This window comes from Tachyglossus aculeatus, chromosome 3 (genome assembly GCF_015852505.1).
Source record: "Tachyglossus aculeatus isolate mTacAcu1 chromosome 3, mTacAcu1.pri, whole genome shotgun sequence".
Classification (NCBI taxonomy): Eukaryota; Metazoa; Chordata; class Mammalia; order Monotremata; family Tachyglossidae; genus Tachyglossus; species Tachyglossus aculeatus.
This window is the reverse complement of record NC_052068.1, coordinates 52,751,760-52,775,190: the sequence shown is the minus strand read 5'-3', so window position 1 is coordinate 52,775,190 and position 23,431 is coordinate 52,751,760. Positions and strand designations below refer to the sequence as shown.

The following is a 23,431-nucleotide window of genomic DNA, read 5'->3' as shown; positions in this document are numbered from 1 at the left end:
AGGAGCAGCAGGGTGTAAAGGAAGCAGCATGGGGCAGTGGATAGAGCACAGGCCTGGGAATCAGAAGGTCACAGGTTCTAATCAGAAGTCAGACTTCCACATATATGCTGGGTGGCCTTGGGCAAGTCACTTCACTTCTCTGTGCCCTAGTTACCTCATCTGTAAAATGGGGATTAATATTGTGAGCTCCATGTGGGACAGAGACTACGTCCAACCCAAATGGCTTGTATCCACCCCAATGCTTAGTACAGTGCCTGACACATAGTAAGCACTTAACCAATACCATAATAATTATGACATTATTATTACAGAAATGCAAAATAAGAATAATCTGAAGGCATATTATCAAAACAACCACTATATAGCCAAATAAAAACATTTCACTTGCTAAATGATGATTTCAATTTAAACTGTAGGACCAAGAGATGGTGTCCTAAGGAATTAGTAGCAGTGGACTCCTAACAGGACTCATCTCCTGCCTTCTGGCCTCTGTAATAATTGTGGCATTTGTTAAGTACTTACTATGTGTTAAGCACTGGAGTGGATACAAGGTGATCAAGTCAGACATAGTACCTGTCCCACATGTGGCTTACAATATAAGTAGGAGGGAAAACCAGTATTGAATCCCATTTTAAAGATAAGGAAACTGAGTCACAGAGCTGTTAAGTGACTTGCCCAAGATCACACAGCAGGCAAGTGGCGGAGCCAGGAATAAAACCCAGGTCCTTTAACACCAAACCCTTGTTCTTTCCACTAAGACACACTGCTCTATCTCAGTTGGTCTGTAAGCAGTGGCACATTCTTCATTTTGACTGCTGATACTGGAAATACAAACTCATCCCAAGTGCCAGAACTCTATCTTAGGTATCACCAGGCCCTCCATTACTGTTCATAATTCATATGGTGCAAAGCACAATTAACATCACCTCCAGACCAAACTGCACAGTGCTATCTTTGGAAGAAGAGAAATCAAGAACCCTGACAGATGAGAACAGAATGTATTTTTAGCCCAAACAAGGAGCTTAACCACTGAGAAAACGGCTGCAGCAATTGGGTAATGGAAGTGGATTACAATCTCTCAGTTTTCTGGCTAGACCCTTTTCTATTTGTTTTTCTGGAGAAGCAGTCAATGCAGGTGCCAAATTGTTGGGTTTTCCTGGTTCAACCAAAGGTCTTTTCTGGCTCCACATTGTTGATCATTCATGGCACAAATAAGGCCACTGGTACTTATGCTCACCATTCACCTTCCCTGGACTGATGAAAAGGGTGAAAATTAAGAGGCATTACCACTTCAAAAGTGTTCTACCATTCAAAACATTTCTTGTGGTATCATTTTTGGAGGCATGTCTCATCAGTACAATTTACTTGTCCAAAGAGCAGGGATGCTCATCTGCCATTTGGTGATATCTGCCAGGTTACCCTATGATCAATTCACTCAATAGTATTTACTGTACTGTAGTGTATACACACACACACACACACACACACACACACACACACACACACACACACACACACACACCCCACACACACACTACACTATTTACAATCATGTATTTAGAAAGAACACTATACTAAGCATTTAGGAAAGTACAGGAGAGCTCATCTTATGTCGTCAAGTCGTTTCCAGCCCATAGCGACACCACGGACACATCTCTCCCAGAACGCCCCGCTCTCCATCTGCAATCGTTCTGATAGTTTATCTGGTTGTGTATCTTGGTAAAAATACAGAAGTGGTTTACTATTGCTGCCTTCCGCACAGGAAACTTGAGTCTCCACCCTTGACTCTCTCCCATGCCCCTGCTGCCCAACACGGGTGAGTTTTGACCTGTAGCAGATTGCCTTCCACTCGCTAGCCCCTGGCTAAGCTAGGAATGGAATGGATAGGCCTCTACCTGACTCTCCCTCCCATAGCCGAGACTGGTAGAGCACTGTAAACTCCAGGGGCGACCCTGAGAGGGTAGCAAGAGAATTAGTAGACATGATATCTGTCCTCAAGGAGCATACATTCTAGTGGGGGAACAGACACAAATAATTTACAGGTAGGAAGAAAAATAATGGAGAGATGGATATGTGGATAAGCAAGGTTTTAAAGAGAAGATTTACATAAGTTGATATGTATAGTCATGATACAGGTGGGGTTGTTTTTTTTCAGTGCACAAGGGCCAAGATGGTGCAAAGGGTTGAGAAGGTGGTTGAGAAGATATAATAATAATAATGGCATTTGTTAAGCGCTTACTATGTGCAAAGCACTGTTCTAAGCGCTGGGGGAGACAAGGTGATCAGGTTGTCCCGCGTGGGGCTCACAGTCATCATCCCCATTTTACAGATGAGGGAACTGAGGCTCAGAGAAGTTAAGTGACTCGCCCAAGGTCACACAGCAGACATGTGGCGGAGCTGGAATTCAAACCCACGACTTCTGACTCCAAAGCCCAGGCTCTTTCCACTGAGCCACGCTGCTTCTCAAACCTGGGGAGAAGAAAAATTAACCAAGGAAGGACCCCTGAAGGAGGTGGGATTTCAGGAGGGCTTTGAAGATGGGGAGAGCTGTGACTGGCTGCTTTCAAGTAGGACAGATTTCCAAGCAAGAGGTCAGAGGTGAGAGAAAGGAGAAAGAGTCAGTGAGTAGATTAACTCGAGAGGACCAAAGAATACAAATTGGGGTGTAGTGGGAGAAGAGAGTGGGTAGATAAAAGGGATACAAGGATAGAGCTGACAATGATTTAAAACCAAGAGTGGGAGTTTCTGCTTAATGTGGAGAGGAATGGCTTTACCATTGTAGGTTTTTGAGGAGTAGAGAGATGTGTGCCGAATAATGTTTTAGAGAAACAATAATAATAATAATGCCATATATTAAGTGCTTACTATGTGCAAAACACTGCTCTAAGTGCTGGGGAGATTACAAGGTGATCAGGTTGTCCCACGGGGGCTCACAGTCTTAATCCCCATTTTACAGATGAGGTAACTGAGGCACAGACATCTGGACAGCACAGTACAGTTCCAAGTGGAGAGGAGAGAGGCTGGAGGCAGAGACAGCATTGAGAAGGCTGACATAACAGTCTAGTCATGATATGTCGATCATAGGCAATTTTTAGTACAGTGCCTGGCACATAGTGCTTAACAAATATCATTATTAGTAGTATTATTATTATTAAGAAGGTGACTGACTGGTGAGCTCCACTGCTCCTGTCTCCTAAGAACCCAGCCCCACTCCTACTCTGGGCAGGTTTTTTTGTTTGGTTTGGTTTTATGGTATTTGTTAAGCAGTTATTATGTGCCAGGCACTGTCTAAGCATTGGGGTTGGACGCAGGCCCTGCACCATATGGGGCTCACAAATCTAAGTCAGAAAAAGAAGAACTTATTATTTGACAAACGAGTTAACTAAGGCAACAAGAAATTGTGACTTGCCCAAGTTTACCCAGCAGGCAAGTGGCAGAGCCAGGATTAGAACCCAGATCTATTGATTCCCAGGCCTATGTTCTTTCCACTACGACACACTGCTTCAGTCGGAAATTCATTCGTTCATATTTATTGAGCACTGACTGTGTGCAGAGCACTGTACTAAGCACTTGGGATAGTGAAATCTAGCAATAAACAGACACATTCCCTGCCCACAGAGAGAACGGGGGCATGAAGCAAAACAGGAGCTAAGGAGCCTGGGAAAGCCTGGACTTCCTTGATAAATCCCCACACCATACTATGCCCAGCTGGGCTTCCATCGAAGAAACCTGAAATATCTTCCCTCCTTCACCTGACCTTGGGCAGGTTAATGCACTTCTCTGTGCCTCAGTTACCTCATCTGTAAAATGGGGATTAAGACTGTGAGCCCTATGTGGGACTGGGACTGTGTCCAACCCAGTATGATTGTATCTACCTCAGTCCTTAGAACAGTGCCTGGCACATGGTAAGCACTTAACAAATACCACCCTTGGGCCACTGAGGACTAACAGCATGACAGTCCCAAGACATAGGGAGGGAAGAGAACGAAATGCAAATTTCCTCCTCGCAAGCCTTGTGAAGCTGGACATGTTCTCTTTCTCCACCTGTGCAAGATGGGAAGGGTATGGTCTAGAAGTGGCCGAGCTAAAGGGAGAAGAGACGGAACTCTTCCCTCCTGGCAACATCAACACTTCCAGACCCCAAATACCATGCTGTTCCCAGCAAGTTGGGAATTTATTGAGCACTCACTGTGTGCAAAGCAATGTCATAAGAGCTCAGGCGAGTACAATAAAATAGATTCGGTAGACACAATCCCTGCCCTCAAGGAATTTACCAACTAGCAGGGGAGACGGACACTAAAATAAATTAAAGTGAGGGAAATCCATTCCCTTGCTTCTAGCTAGGAGATGAAGGAAAGAGGCTCAAGGGGAGATCTGGTATGTGGATGCAGCAGTAGCAGGGAAGGGGGACATTGAACCTGGTCAATCCTGTTCCTACCCATCTGCCACCCCCACCATGGCTCCCAACTCTGATTTGAACGGACAGGACAAAAGGGGATTTGGAGTTTCAGGGAAGTAAGGAATGGGCCCATCCCTCTGCCCTTTCAGCTCACACAGCAAGAGCAGAAACAGGAACTTAATGTAGTCACTTTGCCAATCCTGAAAAAGTAACAGTGGCTTCCTGTCCCAGTAGCCAACTGCCTCTTGACATGAGGTAACTCGTTTTGGAATCATCTGATCCTAAGCCTCTGTCATAGCCCAACATGAACTCTTCCCAGCTCTGTAAACAGTTGGTATCTTTGTTTTTTCTAAAGATAACCATTCCAGTATATATCCTTTTTCCTGTTCTTCTAGAAGAATCATTTTCATCTACTTAGCTATAGCTAAATAACCTCTTATCACACATGCCCAGAGAATCCAATGGTGCAATTTAAAATTTGTTTTTCATGAACAGAAGTTAAGCATTAGTTGGAAGTCCTGAAAACAAAGTCTTCTTTAGTGTCCAGGAAGGACATGCTTTGGAGAACTACATTTGCAGATGCATATCTAGTGTACCCTTAACTAATAATTCAAAAGTAAATAATAAAAATAAATTGTAATTCCAAATCAGCACCTAAAATTATTTTGTTGAACTGCCCTGGAGATACAATTCAACTTCAAAAGTAGCTGAAATCTTTTCCAATTAAAAAAGACAATCTTTTTTTTTTAACATCAAGAACATCTCCAAAAGCCATCTCTGGGGTAGATCACTGGTCTATGGCAGTGGCGGTAGAATGCTTGAGAGACCAATGGGATGGATGATATTCACATAGGAATTCACATTTTACACAAAATGAATGCATAAGAGGCCTATTTTGAATGTGCTAGCACATCAGTTATAATGAAAGATGCAAAAGACACAATTAGTTTGTCACAATCCATCTTTTGTCTACTTACTTGCAAGCAATCCGACTCCACTTGCGAGAGATCCAACCCAGGCTGTTTTCCCCTTTCCTTCCCCAAAAGCATCCAGCCACTCTACGTATAAGACGCCAACTGCCAATGGGGACCCGTAACACAAAAACTGAGTGAAGAAGGACACAAGGACAATCACCCAGCCCCATCCGCCATCAGGTGACTTTTTAAGTTCCATTTTCTGGTGAAATCAGGAGGTGCGTACTGCAGATCCTATGGAGAAACAAACCCCACGAGAATAAAATAAGGTTAGAATGTCAGCAAGCAATACACTGGCCTTAGAATAGTGTAGAGGAACAGATGGAAATCGATCAATCAATTGTATTTATTAAGCACTTCCTACATGCAAGGCACTATATTAAGTGCAATATAACAGCATTGGTAGACATGTTCCTTGCCCACAATGACCTTAGTCTAACAACACAAATAATGAATTGCAGCTTTTGGTACTTAAAATAACTAAGCCTGAGAGATGTACATAAAAGTATAGGATTGCTTAAGTATACTAAGCCCCTGTTTCAGAATCTTTCTGATGTAACCAAATATAGCCCTCAGTACAAATTTTCAAAATATATTGCCTACCCACTCTATTATGATCTGCACAATAGAAATAAAAGACTGATCTCCAATTAACAATCCGAGGTCCTTTAGAGCTCCCTCTTAAATAAGGCACAGTGTCAGTTTACAGAAATGGAAATACAAGGATGAAAAATATTTTATTAAAGAATGCCAATTATTTTTAAAATGGGAATCCAGTTTATAGCATTTCAGGAAATATATCCAAATACCAGGGCATCTCACCAAAATGCTGAATTGACCTGATAGTGTCCTAAGGATCGGTTTCTTGCTCTAAGTAGGCAGCATTTCACCACTCACTGAATTCTCCTGGACAATGAAGACAAATGACTTTTCTGGTTGGAAGGTGGGGTCAGGGGTAATTCCTCTCCCAGTAAACATTTGGGCAAGGCTCCAACAGTGATCAGGCCTGTCTAGCAAAGTTAGATTTTGTAAAGAGTTCGCTAACAGGAAGAACAACTTCCAGATTACCATTGTCTTGCTGTATAAATGCTATCTTCCGGAGCATTGTTGAAATGCTCATGCTGTCCTTTGTGCTTTCTACTAACATGGAGCCTGATTTTGACTCAATCCTCCAGTAATTTCTATGTCAAGCACTTCCTAATATGCAGACCATAATAATAGTAATTGTAGTATTTGTTAAGCATTTACTATGTACCAAACATTGTACTGAGCGCTGGGGTGGATAGAAGGAAATTGGGTTGAACATAGTCCCTGCCCCACTTGGGGCTCAACATCTCAGTCCCCATTACACAGATGAGGGAACTGAGGCACAGAGAAGTGACTTACCTAAGGTCACACAGGAGACAAGTGGTGGAGCTGGGATTAGAACTCAGATCCTTCTGGCTCCCAGGCCCATGCTCTAGCCACTAGGCCAAACTTAGCTCCTGATTCTCTTCCTCTACTACTTACAGCCACGTGGGACAAACTGATGACCTTGTATACCCCACAGCACTTAGAACAGTGCTTTGCGCATAGTAAGTGCTTAGCAAATACCATCATTATTATTATACCTGTTTACTAGAATGAAAACTCCTCATTAAGAGTATAAACTGTATCTGGACAGGCAATGTGTCTTCGGTTTCTGCTGTGCTGTCTCTTTGAGCTTCCGACAATGCATTACACTCAGTGGGCACTCAAAAAATACCATTACTATGATTCTGCATGGTTAGAATCTCCTCTCCTTCAGTTCTCTACCTAATCATATCTCAAATCACCATCTCCAGGCTCTTTTTGGACCAGTCTTGCAATTCTTCCCAGAAGTGAGAGAGGCACTTTGCGAAACTTCATTTAAGCTTTCAGCAAAACTTTGAAGTCACATTTGTCTCAGCATACCCTCATTTATTGTGTACTGAATGCATAGCACAGTACCAGGGCCAGCAGGAAGCTATAGAATGCAGAAAAGATGTGGCCCTCTGCCCTCAAGCAATGTGAAATCTGAGGTCAGGAATGTGCAGTCTTCTCTCTTCCTTGCATGGTCTCTTCATTTCATTTCATGAAGCAAAAACTCCTCACTATTGGCTTCAAAGCTCTCCATCACCTCGTCACCTCCTACCTCACCTCCCTTCTCTCCTTCTACATCCCAGCCTTAACACTCCGCTCCTCTGCAACTAATCTCCTCACTGTGCCTCGTTCTCATTTGTCCCGCCGCCAACCCCTGGCCCACATCCTACCTCTGGCCTGAAATGCCCTCCCTCCTAGCATCCGCCAAACTAGCTCTCCTCCCCTTTCCAAAGCCCTACTGAGAGCTCACCTCCTCCAGGAGACCTTCCCAGACTGAGCCCCCCTTTTCCTCTGCTTCTCCTCCCCTCCCCATCTCCCCTAATCCCTCCCTCTGCTCTACCCCCTTCCCACAGCAATTGTGTATACTTGTACATATTTATTATTCTATTTATTTTATTAATGATGTGTACATATCTATAATTCTATTTATCTGTTTTGATGCTATTGATGCCTGTCTACTGGTTTGTTTTGTTGTCTGTCTCCCCCTTCTAGACCGTGAGCCTGTTGTTGGGTAGGGACTGTGTTGCTGAATTGTACTTTCGAAGCGCTCAGTACAGTGCTCTGCATACAGTAATTGAATGAATGAATGAATATCCTTGTTCATCACTATATAGGACTAGTACCTAAAACTCAAAATTCAGCTTATGACATAATTTGAGGAGGGTGTCCAGTACCAAATAAATATTTGGGGGAAAAGGGTGGGGCTGGCTATCCTTAGTGCTCAGTGGAACTTCCTTCAAGGGATAGCCTCTAAGTATGATTTTGTCTGGATTTAGCAATACTCTCGGTAGAATGCTAAGCACAAAGAACACCAATGCAGTTCTTCATGGCATTCTACTTTTCTCCTGTTGTTTCCACTGGACTGTCATTCTTAACTTCCTTACTACTCTCGTTGTGGGCAAGGAACAGGTCTACCCTCATTATTATTACCAACTCCGTTACAGTATACTAACCAAGTGTTTAATACACAATACTGCAAACAGAACACAGTAAGTGTGCAATAACTCATGTGCCTTATGCCGTCGAGTCGTTTCTGACCCATAGCAACAACAAGGACACATCTCACCCAGAACGCCCTGCTTTCCATCTACAATCGTTCTGGTACTGTATCCATAGACTTGTCTTGGTAAAAATTTGGAAGTGGTTTACCATAGCTTCCTTCCGCACAGTAAACTCGAGTCTCCGCCCTCAACTGTCTCCCGTGCTGCTGCTGCCCGGCATGGGTGACTTTTGACTTGTTTTCCACTTGGTAGCCACTGCCCAAGCTAGGAATGGAACGGGTAGGCCTCTGCTTGACTCTCCCTCCCGTAGCCAAGACTCATAGAGTACTGGTAACTCTCCAGGTGCGACCCTGAGAAGGGGTTCGATAAATACAAATGATTTATTGAAATTGCCACATAATGCTGTGGAAAACCAATAAATACCCACTACATGACATCACCGCCAAAACTGGTTTTTGGAAGATCTGTGCACAGGGATCCTAAGATCTGTCAGATACCATTAAGAGACAGTTGTCATTATCATCACCATTACAGTTAAAGAAGGGTGCAGAGACTGATGAGGCTGCTTGGGTTAATAAAAGAGCATGGGTCCAGGCGGCATGGAGTCCTGGGTTCTATTTAAGACTAGGTAGGTGACATTGGCTAAGCCATTACACCTCTCTGGGCCGCAGTTACTTCATGTGCAATACTTTATGCTTCTTTCTTCCTTAAAAGAGTGTCATGAGGACAAAAGATAACATATAATTTGGAAAAATTGAAAGCACCCAAGTCAAGACATTAATGCTATGGAACTACATTGCCAGTGGATAAAGAAACCTGCTCTTGAATTTTCCAAAGATGGGCAATGAGATGCTCAGGGGGTGCTGTACTATTTACTGAGCACTTACTGTGTGTACAGTACTAAGCATTTAGGAGAGTATAACAGAGTAGGTAGTACAACCTGTATGTAGAAGAAAGCTGAGTGGGGTTTTTTTAATGGTATTTGTTACATGGTTACTATGTGTCAAACAGTGTTCTAACAGCTGGGGTAAAAACAAATTAATTAAGTTGGACACAGTCCCTGTCCTGCATGGAACTCACAGTCAAAGTAGGAGAGAGAACTGATGCACAGAAAAGTTAAGTGACTTGCCTAACATCACACAGCAAGCAACTGGCAGAGACAGGATTAGAACCCAGGTCCTCAGAGACTTGGTCCATGCTCTTTCCATTAAGCCACGCTGCTTCCATTCCACATTTATTAGGTTTTCCAATCTTCACTTCTACTTCAATGATGTTATAAATTTATTTTTAATGGAATTAGGCTCAGTTCTACTTCATTCTGGATGAGGGAATGCTAATTGTGGAGACACCAAATTTTAAAACCTTCAAAACCTTACTAAAAGCACATCTCCTCCAAGAGGCCTTCCCTGACTAAGCGCCCATTTTCTTCTCTCCCACTCCCTTCTGTGTCACCATTGCACATGGATTTGCAACCTTTATTTACCCCTCCCTCGGTTCCACAACAGTTATTTATATATTCCATAAATGATGTATTTCTATTAATGTTTGACTCCCCCTCTAGACTGTAAACTCACTGTGGGAAGGGAATGTGTCTACCAACTCTGTTATACTTTACTCTCCCAAGCACTTAGTACAGAGCTCTGCACACAGTAAGTGTTCAGTAAAAATGACTGATATTAAGCATTTGTCATTTTATTATGGATTTTTAATACCACCCCTAGAAGAATAAGTACTGTGTTCTTCAGATAATGAAAAATCCAGTATTATTCAAATTGAACTGGATTGACAGATATTCAAGCAGGTTTCTTGTTGCTTTCCAATACCCTACTTCATTAAAATTTTGCAACTGTATTTGAACTCCATTTGGCTATCAGAACCAGCATGTTCTGACTTGCTGCAGTAGCCAGGGTAACTTACGCTGGAGCAATCCAGTTTAATAGTAGAGGGAGATGTGATTCCAACTAAGCACTGCTCCCCCAGAAAGCAAGCCAGCATTAGACTTTCAAAGGATGAGCTCACATCATTGAAATATTTCTGCCAGTCACTGCTTTTTAACCCCAGTGTCAGAGCGAGCTGGGAGAATCAGTGGCACTAAATACCTCATTACTGACCCATGCCTTGTTAGCCTGGTCCATTTGAGTATGTGCCAGATGGCAGCACGTCAGCACTGCAGGCAGTGATGTATGCTCTCAAAGCTTCTAACAAATCGCTTGCTGAACGTATCCAAGATGGAACTTACTGAGTGTGAGTGATTGTTTTCACTGCAAACGGAGAGAGTAGGCTGTCGGAAATGCCCCGGAGGAGACCCCTCCCCCTCCTCAGCAGGGGGCCATGGAGAAGAGGAATATCTGACCTGACTGTTTCCCGGGTTCCCCCCAGCCCAGTTTGGGGTCAGCTGAAGGATGGAGAAGAGAGAGGGAAATGGGGGAGCGGGGAGTAGTCGTAGCAATTCGCCATGAGGCACTCCAGTTAACCCATGCTCCCCAAGGTCCACACTAAAACCTCCAGATTTTCAGCTTGTAAAAAAGGGCCTTTCTTGGCTGCCACACAGCTTGGAGCATGGCTGCAGCAATGCTGACTTTGTGTTTTGTGCAGGAAGCTGGGCGTGAGCCCAACTCCCTTGTGGTACACAGGAGAGGAGCAGAAGGAGGTTCTCATTCCTCTATGCTTATGAGATCAACTTACTTGATCAATTAGATATCATCTCAGGGCAAAAACTACAATAGCATTTCTAATAATAATAATAATGATGATGGATTTTGTTAAGTGCTTACTATGTGCAAAGCACTGTTCTAAGCACTGGGGGGATACAAGGTGATAAGGTTGTCCCATGTGGGGCTCACAGTCTTAATCCCCATTTTACAGATGAGGTAACTGAGGCCCAGAGAAGTTAAGTGACTTGCCCAAAGTCACACAGCTGGCAAGTGGCAGAGCCGGAATTAGAACCCATGACCTCTGGCTCCCAAGCCCGTACTCTTTCCACTGAGCAGACTGCCTGGGTTCTTTCAGCCTGGGAGATCAACTACTTGATCAATTAGATCATCCCAGGGCAAAATCTACAGTAACATTTCTGAAAGTTGCCTGGGTTATTTCAGGCCCCTAGGGAACTACTTAGTATATGGATGTGCAAGTGCACCAAATTACCTTGTGATGGGAAAGAGTTAACACAGCTTCAAAGGTGCCTCATTTCCAACCAGAGAGCCAACAGCATTCATGGTGGCCCGCAGTGCACAGAGCCCCAGCGCCATTAAACCTGAGGAGGAGCAAACAAATATAAATTGGCAGACACCATCAGGATCTCCAATGTCCAGATACACAGCAATGTTGGGAAATATTGGGCTAAGTATTTGGAGGATCAGGATGAAGCGTACTAAGGTTAAAAATGGATCTGAACATTAAAAAACCAAAGGGGAAGTAGGGAATATGAATAGAGAGCTACAAAGACATGTTCCCTGCCCTCAGGGATTGTGCTGAAAGAATCTGTCCCAGTATCGGTATGGCTTTACTAGACACACATGTGCCAAAAAAAAAAAAAAAATCAAAGAATGGATTGACAATGCTTCAATTTACTGAAGAACACCATTTTTTAAAGGTGATTACAGAGAGTCCTCAAAGAACCCTGCCACCTCATCTAAAAAGTGGCTACCTTGGAAAAAGTGTGATCCTCTTACACCTTGGAGAAGGTTTTTGGGGATCTGGGTTGGGTTTTTTTTCTTTTTTCTTTTTAAGTGGTATTTGTTAAGTGCTTAATATATGCCAGGCACTGTACTAAGTGCTGAGGTAGATACAAGCTAATCAGTTTGGATATAGATCATGTCCCACATGGGGCTTACAGGCAGCAGCATGGCATAGTGGACAGAGCACAGGCCTGGGAGTCTGAAGGTCATGGGTTTTAATCCCAGCTCTGCTGTATGACCTTGGGCAAGTCACTTCATTTCTCTGGGCCTCAGTTACTTAATCTGTAAAATGGGGATTGAGACTGCGTCCAACATGATTTGCTTGTATCCACCCCAGCGCTTAGTATGATGCCTGGCACATAGTAAGCACTTAACAATTATTATTATTATTTACAGATGAGGTAACTGGGATACAGAACAATCAAGTGACTTGCCCAAGGTCACACAGCAGGCAAGTGGCAGAGGCTGGATTAGAAGCCAGGTCCTTCTGATCCCCAGGCCTGTGCTCTACCCACTAGACCACACTGCTTGAATTTATAATAAGCTTTTCGTGGACATTCATCAAAATGATAGCACTTCCCAGTTACCATTCTGTGACAAATGCAGCATTATAAGAAATGAGGAACTATATTTTGTCCCTCTTTTTCACCCTATATTTTTCCTCTAATACTTTGTTGGGATTTAATGCAACAGACTCGCTACTGTCATTTCAGGACAATGTATCTAAGATACTATTGCTTAACTAAAAACCCACTCTAGTAAACATAAATAACTTAAAATTGCATGCCTTAGTTCCTTAATAAATAACTGATCCTAGAGGGCTCTCACTTTTTCCATATTGTGAAGGACATTTGATTTCAACTATCTGAGACTGCATATGGCAGAAGTGTGGCAGATGTATCCCAAATCACCATTATACTATTGTATCAGATGCATTTGCCCCACACAACCTCTTGAACTTGAGTTACCCGTCTGCATAATATGGAAGCAGATGAGAGAAGGGAGCTGGGCATTGCAAAAGCCCAGAGGACTTCCTGTCACTCAGAAGAATTTACCAGAGTTCCCAGATAAGAGTTAGACGCTCTATGGGCTCCAGAATTGTTGGCCCCTTCCTGCACAATACAATCCCCACTGACAGGAAGCTGATCTTTAATGTTAGGTTTGTCCCCTGTGGAGGGGACCAAAATGGAATTTTCTAGAGGAAAATCATCTTTTAAAAACCTCTTCAGACTTGGCCACTGCCTTTTCAGGTTAAAGCTGAACTCTGGTATCCTTGTCCACTATTATTTTAGTTCAACTTTGATTGATTTCACAGTTATTCGGGACAATACAGTGGACTGGATGGCTTTCTTAGTTGCTGGAGAAAAACACAATGACAATTTGCAAACAGGATCGGTGCCTTCAAGGAGGTCACCATTTTAACAGGGGAAGACAATTTCCATACGAAGAGTTCGATTGTAAAATATTAACCAGTAAAGACCATGAGAAACAGTTCATTCCAAGCAGTTGATAATTCCTCCAGGGCCAACTACCCATTAAGAGGGTATAATTTTTCATAACATTTCAAAAAGATTGTTAAAACATGGCCCTCTACCCTCCTGCAGGGAGCTCAGACTTTTTCTTTCCCCATCTGGAATAAGGCGGACATACGGGTAGACTGAAAGCCTCAGAACCGCTGTTGTCTGGGAGACTCTGGGACTTTATAATCAGGAGTGCCAGCTCCATCCATGCTACAGAAGCAGCGTGGCTTAGTGGAAAGAGCATGGGCTTGGGAGTCAGAGGATGTAGGTTCTAATCCCAGCTCCACCACTGTCTACCGTGTGACCTTTGGCAAACCACTTAACTTCTCTCTGCCCCAGTTACCTCATCTGTAAAATGGGGATTAAGACTGTGAGCCCCACATGGGACAATCTGATTACCTTGTATCTATCCCAGTGCTTAGAACAGTGCTTGGCATATAGTAAGTGCTTAACAAATACCATAATTATTATTATTATTACTTCTCTATGCCTCTGTTTCAATCAATCATATTGATCGCAGAGCACTGTAGTAAGCACCAGGGAAAATGCAGTATAACAGAGCTAGTAATAATAATAATAATAATAATAATAATGGCATTTATAAAGAGCTTACTATGTGCAAAGCACTGTTCTAAATGCTGGGGAGGTTACAAGATGATCAGGTTGTCCCACGTGGGGCTCACAGTCTTAATCCCCATTTTACAGATGAGGTAACTGAGGCACAGAGAAGTTAAGTGACTTGCCCAAAGTCACACAGCTGACAATTGGTGGAGCTGGGATTCAAACCCATGACCTCTGACTCCAAAGCCCGTGCTCTTTCCACTGAGCCACGCTGCTTCTCTAAGCACATGTCCCCTGCCCACAATGAGTTTACAGTTTCCTCATCTTTATGGGGATTAAATTCCTGTTCTCCTTCCCCAATAATCTATGATCCCCAGGAGGGGCAGTGACTGTGTTTGACCAGATTATGTTGTATTACTCCAGTGTTTAGTAAGTCTAAGCAAATACCTCAAGTATTATTATTCATTCATTCAATCATATTTATTGAGTGCTTACTGTTTGCAGAGCACTGTATTTGTGCTTGGGAAGTACAAATCGGCAACATATAAAGATGGTCCCTACCCAACAACAGGCTCACAGCCTAGAAGGGGGAGACAGACAAAAAAAAAAAAACCAAAAACAAAGTAGACAGGTGTCAATACCAACAGAATAAATAGAAGTATAGCTATATATACATCATTAATAAAATACAGTAATAAATATGTACAAATATACACAAGTGCTGTGAGGAGGGGAGGGTGGGGAAGGGATGGGGAGGGGAGGAGGAGAGGAAAAAGGCTCAGTCTGGGAAGGCCTCCTGGAGGAGGTGAGCTCTCAGTAGGGCTTTGAAGGAAGGAAGAGCTACTTTGGCAAATGTGTGGAGGGAAGGCATTCCAGGCCAGAGGTAGGATGAGGGCCAGGGGTCGATGGCGGGACAGGCGAGAATGAGGCACAATGAGGAGGTTAGCAGCAGAGGAGTGGAGTGTAAGAGCTGGGCTGCAGAAGGAGAGAAGGGAGGTGAGATAGGAGGCGGTGAGGTGATGGAGAGCTTTAAAGTCGAGAGTGAGGAGTTTTTGCTTGATTCGAAGGTTGATAGAAAACCACTGGAGATTTTCGAGGAGGGGAGTGACATGCCCAGAGTGTTTCTGTACAGAGATAATCCGGGCAGCAGAGTGAAGTATAGACTGAAGCAGGGAGAGACAGGAGGATGGGAGATCAGAAAGGAGGCCGATGCAGTAATCCAGTTAGGATAGGATTAAAGATTGAAAGAGCAAAGTAGCGGTTTGGATGGAGAGGAAAGGGCGGATCTTGGCGATGTTGTGGAGGTGAGACCGGAAGGTTTTGGTGACAGATTGGATGAGTGGAGTGAATGACAGAGAGGAGTCAAAGATGACACCTAGGTTGTGGGCTTGTGAGACGGGAAGGATGGTAGTGCCGTCTACAGTCAGGGAGAGGACAGGGTTTGGGAGGGAAGATAAGGAACTCAGTTTTGGACATGTTGAGTTGTGGATGGTGGCAGACATCCAGATGGGGAGGTCCTGAAGGGAAGATAAGGAACTTAGTCTTGGACATGTTGAGTTGTGGATGGTGGCAGACATCCAGATGGAGAGGTCCTGAAGGTAGGAGGAGATATGAGCCTGGAGGAAGGGAGAGGGAACAGGGGTGGAGATGTAGATTTGGGTGTCATCAGCATTGAAATGACAGTTGAAGCCGTGGGAGCAAATGAGTTCACCAAGGGAGTTTCGGTGGAGTGTAGGGGACGGAAACCAGATTGGAGGGGATCCAGGTGAGAGCTGGTGATGAGGAATTCGAGGCAGCACGTGTAGCTGACTCATTCTAGGAGTTTGGAAAGGAAGGGTAGGAGGAAGATAGGGTGATAACTAGAAGAGGCAGTGGGGTTGTTATCAGTATTATTATTAGCCACAGGGGATCTATAACACCATTTGCAAAACAGATTCACTGCTTACTGAAAAATGTTCTGATTATAACTAATCATAAACATAAAGAATGCATTGACATATGATTATTTTAATCAAGAACCGGAGCACGACTGAACCCACTAATGGATTATACATAGTCACACTTGTACAAGTGACGTTTCTTTGTCATACAGGCCTCGCAATGAAAAAGGGAAAATCTGCTTAATTTCCTGATTTCAGACAACATGGCAACAGAGATGGTCATATCGTTCCGGGTTTATGGTAGGGAAGGTTCGGCTGTCACTTCAATTCATGGACTTATTATAGTCATTAGAAAGAGTAACACTACACTGCCAGTATGAGGACCACTCATCAAGTTCCCTTTTGCTAGCAATCAACACAGTTACAATAAAATGTGCCATTGGCTTAGAATATTATTCATTTTTCTATTTACTCAGATGTTTCCTTCCTAGTGCCATTTCCATTCTCAGTCTTTGGGCCAAAGTGAATCAGACATACTTGTTTTTAAGACATCAGCTTGGCTTTTGATGAAGCCCATATCCTGAGCGGTCAGATCCACCAAATGGTACCATAAAAATACAGTGACTTAAAAAGCTCTTCTTCCCCGAAAAGACTCTTCAGTAAAAGCAAAAGCCAAATCCTCAACTGTCCTCAAGAGAACCGGAGTCATGTTTATATAAGTTTAGCCTTTTGTGCCAAGAATTTGGCAGGACAGATTTTGCCATTACGCTAATGTTGCGCACTCCAGGTTTATTTAAATTGATTTGTTTGCAAAGGACATCTAAGTTCTTAGTTGCAGACACATCCCAAACTACGTTAATCTACCTGAAATACAAGCTTGTCCTAGATGGTTCACACATAGAAACATAGCTTAATAGCAGGGTTCACTATTCATTTTAGCTATGGTATGATGGCAAGACTATATGAAAATGAGAAAGGGGAAGGGAAAATTTAGTCAGGTGCAAAGGGAAATTTCTTCCCCAGGAAAAATCTGGGAATAAGTAGCTACTCTCGAATGACATTTCCTTTCCAACTGGTCACTGTACCCAATTCTTCCCTTAAAAAAAAAATCAATCGTATTTATTGGGTGCTTACCGTGTGCACAGCACTGCATTAAGTGCTTGGAAAAGTACAAAATAACAGAGTTGATAGACATGTTCCCTGCCCGCAATGTGCTTACTGTCTAGAGGGGGAGACAGATAATAATATAAATGAACTGGGAAGACACGAAGAAGGAAAAAAACACTCCTTTAACTTCCTTCCTTAAATGCTAATGCTTTTGCTAATCTGGCTGTTCCCTGAGAATCCATCACCACTACCAGCTAAAATGCCAGGTGTAAGAGGCAAAAGAAAAGCCTTTTCTAAGCCCAGAAAAACAATTTAAAAGATTCAGGTTTGGGGAGGGGTGGATAGGGAAGTCCAATCCCATGGCATCTACAAAAGTGGAGACACACTTTCCCTCCTAACTGAAAACCACAATGATACTATACAATTTCACCAGTAAAGGTATGACCCTTTGGTTCTACATATATACCCATTTGGAAGCAATATGACCTAGTGGAAAGAGACCAGGCCTAGGATTCAGAGGACCTGGATTCTAAACCCAATTCCTCTATCTGCCTGCTGTGTGACCTTGGACAAGTCATGTAACTTTCTCTCTTCCTCAGTTTTCTCATCTGTAAAATGGGGATTCAATAAAAACCCCTCACTCTCGGCTTCAAGGCTCTCCATTGCCTCGCCCTTTCCTACCTCACCTCCCTTCTCTCCTTCTACAGCCCAGCCCGCACCCTCCGCTCCTCTGCCGCTAACCTCCTCTCTGTGCCTCATTCTCACCTGTCCCACCGTCGACCCCGGGCCCACGTCCTTCCCCTGGCCTGGAATGCCTTCCCTCCACACATCCGCCAAGCTAGTTCTCTTCCTCCCTTCAAAGCACTACTGAGAGCTCACCTCCTCCAGGAGACCTTCCCAGACTGAGCCCCCTTTTTCCTCTCCTCCTTCCCCTCCCCACAGCACGTGTATATATTTGTACACATTTATTATTCTATTTATTTTACTTGTACATATTTACTATTCTATTTATTTTGTTAATGATGTGCATATAGCTATAATTCTATTTATTCTGACGATTTTGACGCCTGTCTACATGTTTTGTTTTGTTGTCTGTCTCCCCCTTCTAGACTGTGAGCCCGTTGTTGGGTAGGGACCATCTCTATATGTCGCTGACTTGCACTTCCCAAACGCTTAGTACAGTGGTCTGCATGCAGTAAGCGCTCAATAAATACAACTGAATGAATGAATGTGTTCTCCCTCCTACTTAGATTTGGGATAGGGACTCTGCCCAACCTGATTAACTTGTATCTATTCTGGCACTTATAATTATGCTGCACACATAGCAAACTTATCAAATATCATAATAGTTATAATAACAAGTCCTCCCAGTATACAGGGGGTGCAATCTTGCAGAACCCAACATTAAGGAAAATCCCCATTGTATTGTTCTCATATCATGTTCCCTTTGGTTGCCAACCGTTTACGCCCCGCCTCCGCCACCCCCAACCCCACACAACTCCTTTTCCAGTCTGCACTTATTGTGGGCAGGGCACTGGACTAAGCATTTCATCATCTCAATAAATACGATTGATTGATTGATTGATTACTCTATTTTATTTGTACATATTTATTCTATTTATTTTATTTTGTTAATATGTTTTGTTTTTTTGTTTTGTTCTCTGTCTCCCCTTCTAGACTGTGAGCCCGCTGTTGGGTAGGGACCGTCTCTATATGTTCCCAACTTGTACTTCCCAAGCGCTTAGTACAGTGCTCTGCACACAGTAAGCACTCAATAAATACGATTGAATGAATGAATGTTCAATCCTGCATCCAGACAGGCAATATTTCTTCTTCTGAAATGTGTCTGTCTGGTTATCATACAGTTTGGGATTGGAAGAACACGTTCCAATTCTGCCATCTTGTCCTACCCCAAACATGTATTGAAACCATTAGTTTTGGCCGAACTGAGTATGATCAAAACATTTACTTAAAATGGCATTTTTCCACAGGGAATAAAATTATTCTTTATTCAGTTATCACTACAGATTATCTGTTATCAGTTCCCCCTGGCCTGGAATGCCCTTCCTCCTCACATCCACCAAGCTAGCTCTCTTCCTCCCTTCAAAGTCCTACTGAGAGCTCACCTCCTCTAGGAGGCCTTCCCAGACTGAGCCCTCTCCTTCCTCTCCATCCCCCCACCTTACCTCCTTCCCCTCCCACAGCACCTGTATATGTGTATATATGTTTGTACGTATTTATTACTCTATTTATTTATTTATTTTATTTGTACACATTTATTCTATTTATTTGATTTTGTTAATATGTTTTGTTTAGTTCTCTGTCTCCCCCTTCTAGAATGTGAGCCCACTGTTGGGTAGGGACTGTCTCTATATGTTGCCAACTTGTACTTCCCAAGCACTTAGTACAGTGCTCTGCACACAGTAAGTGCTCAATAAATACGATTGAATGAATGAATGAATGAAAGTTATATTTAGTGACTAATTTGGAGTCTTTGGATTCACAGTCAAATACTGTAGAAGAACTTTTCAAAATACATTTCTAAGAGAATATTTTCCAATTTTATTGAGCTTTAAAGAAATATACTTTCAGAATCTGCAAAGCACCACAATAAAACTCTACTTTCAAACCAGAGTGCATCTTTTTGTATTTCAAAGTGACTTAATTAAACTCATTTGGCTTTAATTTAGGAAAACAGCTACTATCCCCAAGGAATCTAATTTCTTTTTATGCCATTCAATAGACACATTCATTCTACCAATTTCCATTGAACTTTACATAAGATATTATCACTTACAGTTTAATATGTTCAATTTCAAAGTCAAGATTATAGACCATAAAATATAAACAAATCTACTTAAATTGATTGCAATTTATCTGAAAATGCCATTCAATTGCTTATTTTCCCAGCTTGCACTTATTTGCTTTAATACTTAACCATGAAATTTATTTTACCATTTCACCTGTTTGCTATCGGTCCAATCTGAAGGCAAATCATATGCCCTATTGTGTGCGGTTTACTTAGAATGACAATTAAACTCACTGTATTTTAGATTTAGGAAAACTACTCTGCATGAGAAATACAATTTATTTTCATATCCTTGCACACACATCGCATTTCCGATCGTTATTTATTCTATGAATCAATTTCAATTGAACTTATAAGGTATTATAATTTAGAGTTCATTGGTTTCAATTTCAAGATCTGAGGTGACAGATCCATAAAAGAATAAGAAACAAAGAATTCAGGTTAAGTTTAATATCACAATTGCATCTGAAAATGTCATTTGATTGCTTATTTTCCCACCTGCTTTTCAAAAACGTGTTTTCATATTTAAACAGGTATGCATTTTAGCATTTCATCTATTTGCTGTCAGTCTAACCTGAAGGCAAGGCCCTTGTCTTAAACTATGTACACCCTCAGAGGTCTGAGAACCAATAAATGGGAAATAAAATGCAAATGTAAAATGGTGTTAGTTTTCTCCCTCAATTTTATACCCTTGCCTTTACTCTTTTAGTCATCATTCTTCTTCTCCCCAGGAACTCTTTCTATTAGAAAGAACAACAATGTGCAATGACCGAGTAGAGCTCTAATTCTTCATTTTAGGAACAGGGTAGGAAGGAGGGAACAAATGAAGGCTCAAGACTCTCAAACAATGATGGCAAAGAATTGAGATGGAAGAAGTGGTGAGGAAAGCTTCCAACGTAAGTGTGACATTTCCAATTCGTACCTCAAATTTGGGGAGAGACAAAAAGAAAATATTACATAGGGCAGTGGACTTTAGAATGGGTAGTAAATATTCTCCCACTCTCTCTACTATAATACTCTACTGTGTTGTACATTGTCTTATCTGCCATTTGTTAAAGATTAGCAAAAGGTTTTCTTTGAGAAACTGGGAGAGCAACTGAAGAATTATGTAATCATACAGATTTTTCAAGACCTACTAGCCTGCCAAAAAAATTATCTAGCCTTCCAAAAATATATACTTTAAAATGTCATCCCACACATCTTTTCTTATACCTATCCCCTCCCACCCACCTAAGCAGTTCTCCCGCCAACTGTTACACTGTTTTTGATGTCCCCCAAGTCCAGTAGACAGAAACATTATAAACCTCTTCCTCCAGTCACTTTTCGCAAAGCCGCTCACTCCCCAAACTCACAGCATTTAACACCTCAAACCCACAATCCCTCACTTAGATTCACCCCTTCCTCCACCTCTCAGACTCGAAGGCTGCAGGCACAGGATGGTTGTTAGCATCACCGGCAAACATTCCACAGAACAACAGGGCCAGAGATTCCAGAAAAAGGTTTACTCACCTGTCACAATTTTTCATTGGCCTAATGCTCACCTGCCTATCTGCAATACTAACCACCTGAACAAAAACTTTACTAACTTCTTTAAATCATGGGTTAACAATGTGTGTCTCTGTCCTTGTCCTACATTATCTGAGATCACCCTTAGGGATCTACTGAATCAAACAGATGATCTGAACTTTTTTTAACATGGCTTTCCTTCACCATACATTTACCAAGCCAACTTCTTTAAATCATGGGTTAACAATGTGTGTCTCTGTCCTTGTCCTACATTATCTGAGATCACCCTTAGGGATCTATTGAATCAAATAGATGATCTGAACTTTTTTTTAACATGGCTTTCCTTCACCATACATTTACCAAGCCATCTTATAGACACAACCCCTGGTAAACACACTCACCCCCTAAAATAATCTGAACTTAGTTTACAAAACTGCCAATATCTAATTTTTCTCGCCCCCTCAAATAATCTGAACTTAGTCTACAAAACTGTCAATATCTAATTTTTCTCGCCCCCTCTTTCCTAAAATGTCTTCGAGGTGGGGGGGGAAGCAACCTTTTTTTAGGCAAATCTGCTTTGTACAGATTCCTCAGCTCCAATTCTGGCCAGGCAGACCACATGTCCAGCTATGTGAAAGCTGCAGCCTCCAGGTTCAGCTCTTGCCCCGTGTTCTGTGCCCTGCTGGGGGCTCATGCCAGGGCTCCCAGGAGAAAGACAGAGATGAGATAGGACAGCAGAGCCCCTCTTTGCCCAGGGACCCTCGGGCGGGTTAGGAACACACCTGCATGAGCACCCAAATACGGCCAATGCCTTGGATGGCCCAGGTGGTGCTGAAGGCGACTGCCCTTCCAAGGTGGTCCTTCCTTTATCCGAAGCGCTTCTGGTCTTCTAGCCTGCCATCCCTCTCCGGTGCCCACGGCGGGATGCCACCCCGGCCCGGCTCCCTGCAGGGCTATGGGGTCGGGCCACTGGCATCCTCAGAGAGGCCCGGTGGTCCCTTCCCCAGCGACCACCCCCGCGGGCCACGTCCAAGCCCTGGGCTTTGCACCTAAGGGACTGGGCGAGGGGTGGAGGGAAGGGCAGGAATCGGGGCGAGGTGAGACGGTGGGCACACAGTTGGGAGAGAGATGGGAAGGCGGGGGGAGCCAGGATACGGGGTTATTAGGGTCTGCGGAGATGGGGGGGAGGGGGATGGCACATACCCCCCTATTGCCACCCAGAGGGGGGTGGCACTAGGATGAGTGAAGAGGGAGGGAGGAGATGGCGTGGGAGAGGAGATGGGGGGGTGGCAGCACATACCCCCCTAGTGCCACCCAGAGAGGGGTGGCACTGGGATGAGTGGAGAGGGAGGGAGGAGATGGGGTGGGAAACAGGAAGGTGGGAGAGGGGATGGGGGGGGGGGGTCATAGACACACACACTTACACACACACTCTGTCCCAAACGAGAAGGTTTTTCAGGTCCCTGGTGCCCTCGGCAAGCGCAGAAGCAGCGTGCCCCCCGTCCTCCTCCTCCTCCTCCGCCCGGCCGGGGGTCGCGGTCCCTTACCTGGCGGCGTCCGGGGCCGGGCACGGGAGGGCACGAAGGGGCATAGGGGGAGGGAGCGGGCCGGCCGGGGCCCGGGGGCACAGCGGGGTTGGCCTCGGCCTCGGTCGGCCGGCCGGCGGAGCCGCTCTTTATGCGGTCGGGCACCCCCGGCCCCGGGCCACCCCGAGCCCGTGCCCCCGCCGCGGCCCCGCGCCCCGGCCCCGGCCCCAAGGCGGACACATGGAGCGGCCCCCGGGCTCCGGCCCCCGGCCCCCGGCCCCGGGCCCCGGCTCCGCCCCCGGGCCCCGCGCTCCGCCCCCGGCCCCGGCCCCAGGCCCGGCCCGGCCAGTCTCAACCGGTTGTAAGTGCGA

The 23,431-nt window shown here is 43.9% G+C and overlaps 1 protein-coding gene and 1 non-coding gene across 4 annotated transcripts in view; both read right to left on the bottom strand.

The window, feature by feature from the left end:
* Window positions 1–23,160, bottom strand: part of SLC16A9 (solute carrier family 16 member 9) — a 61,006-nt gene extending 37,846 nt beyond the window's left edge. Inside the window, exons 1-4 of one of the 3 annotated variants that reach the window (XM_038744056.1) lie at window positions 22,959–23,160; window positions 22,317–22,487; window positions 11,619–11,727; window positions 5,377–5,607 (exon numbers count right to left, since the gene is read on the bottom strand). In XM_038744056.1, coding sequence (XP_038599984.1) covers window positions 5,377–5,572 — 196 coding nt within the window. In that variant the 5' untranslated portion in view covers window positions 5,573–5,607; window positions 11,619–11,727; window positions 22,317–22,487; window positions 22,959–23,160. Of the gene's footprint in view, window positions 1–5,376; window positions 5,608–11,618; window positions 11,728–14,727; window positions 14,744–22,316; window positions 22,488–22,958 lie in introns of those variants that run through there. The other 2 variants (XM_038744055.1, XM_038744057.1) reach the window with 2 other exon arrangements.
* On the bottom strand, window positions 1,827–1,962 carry LOC119926421. Its single transcript, XR_005450298.1, has one exon. It is a non-coding gene; the product is annotated as a small nucleolar RNA SNORA7 (small nucleolar RNA).
* Window positions 23,161–23,431: the final 271 nt, after the last annotated feature.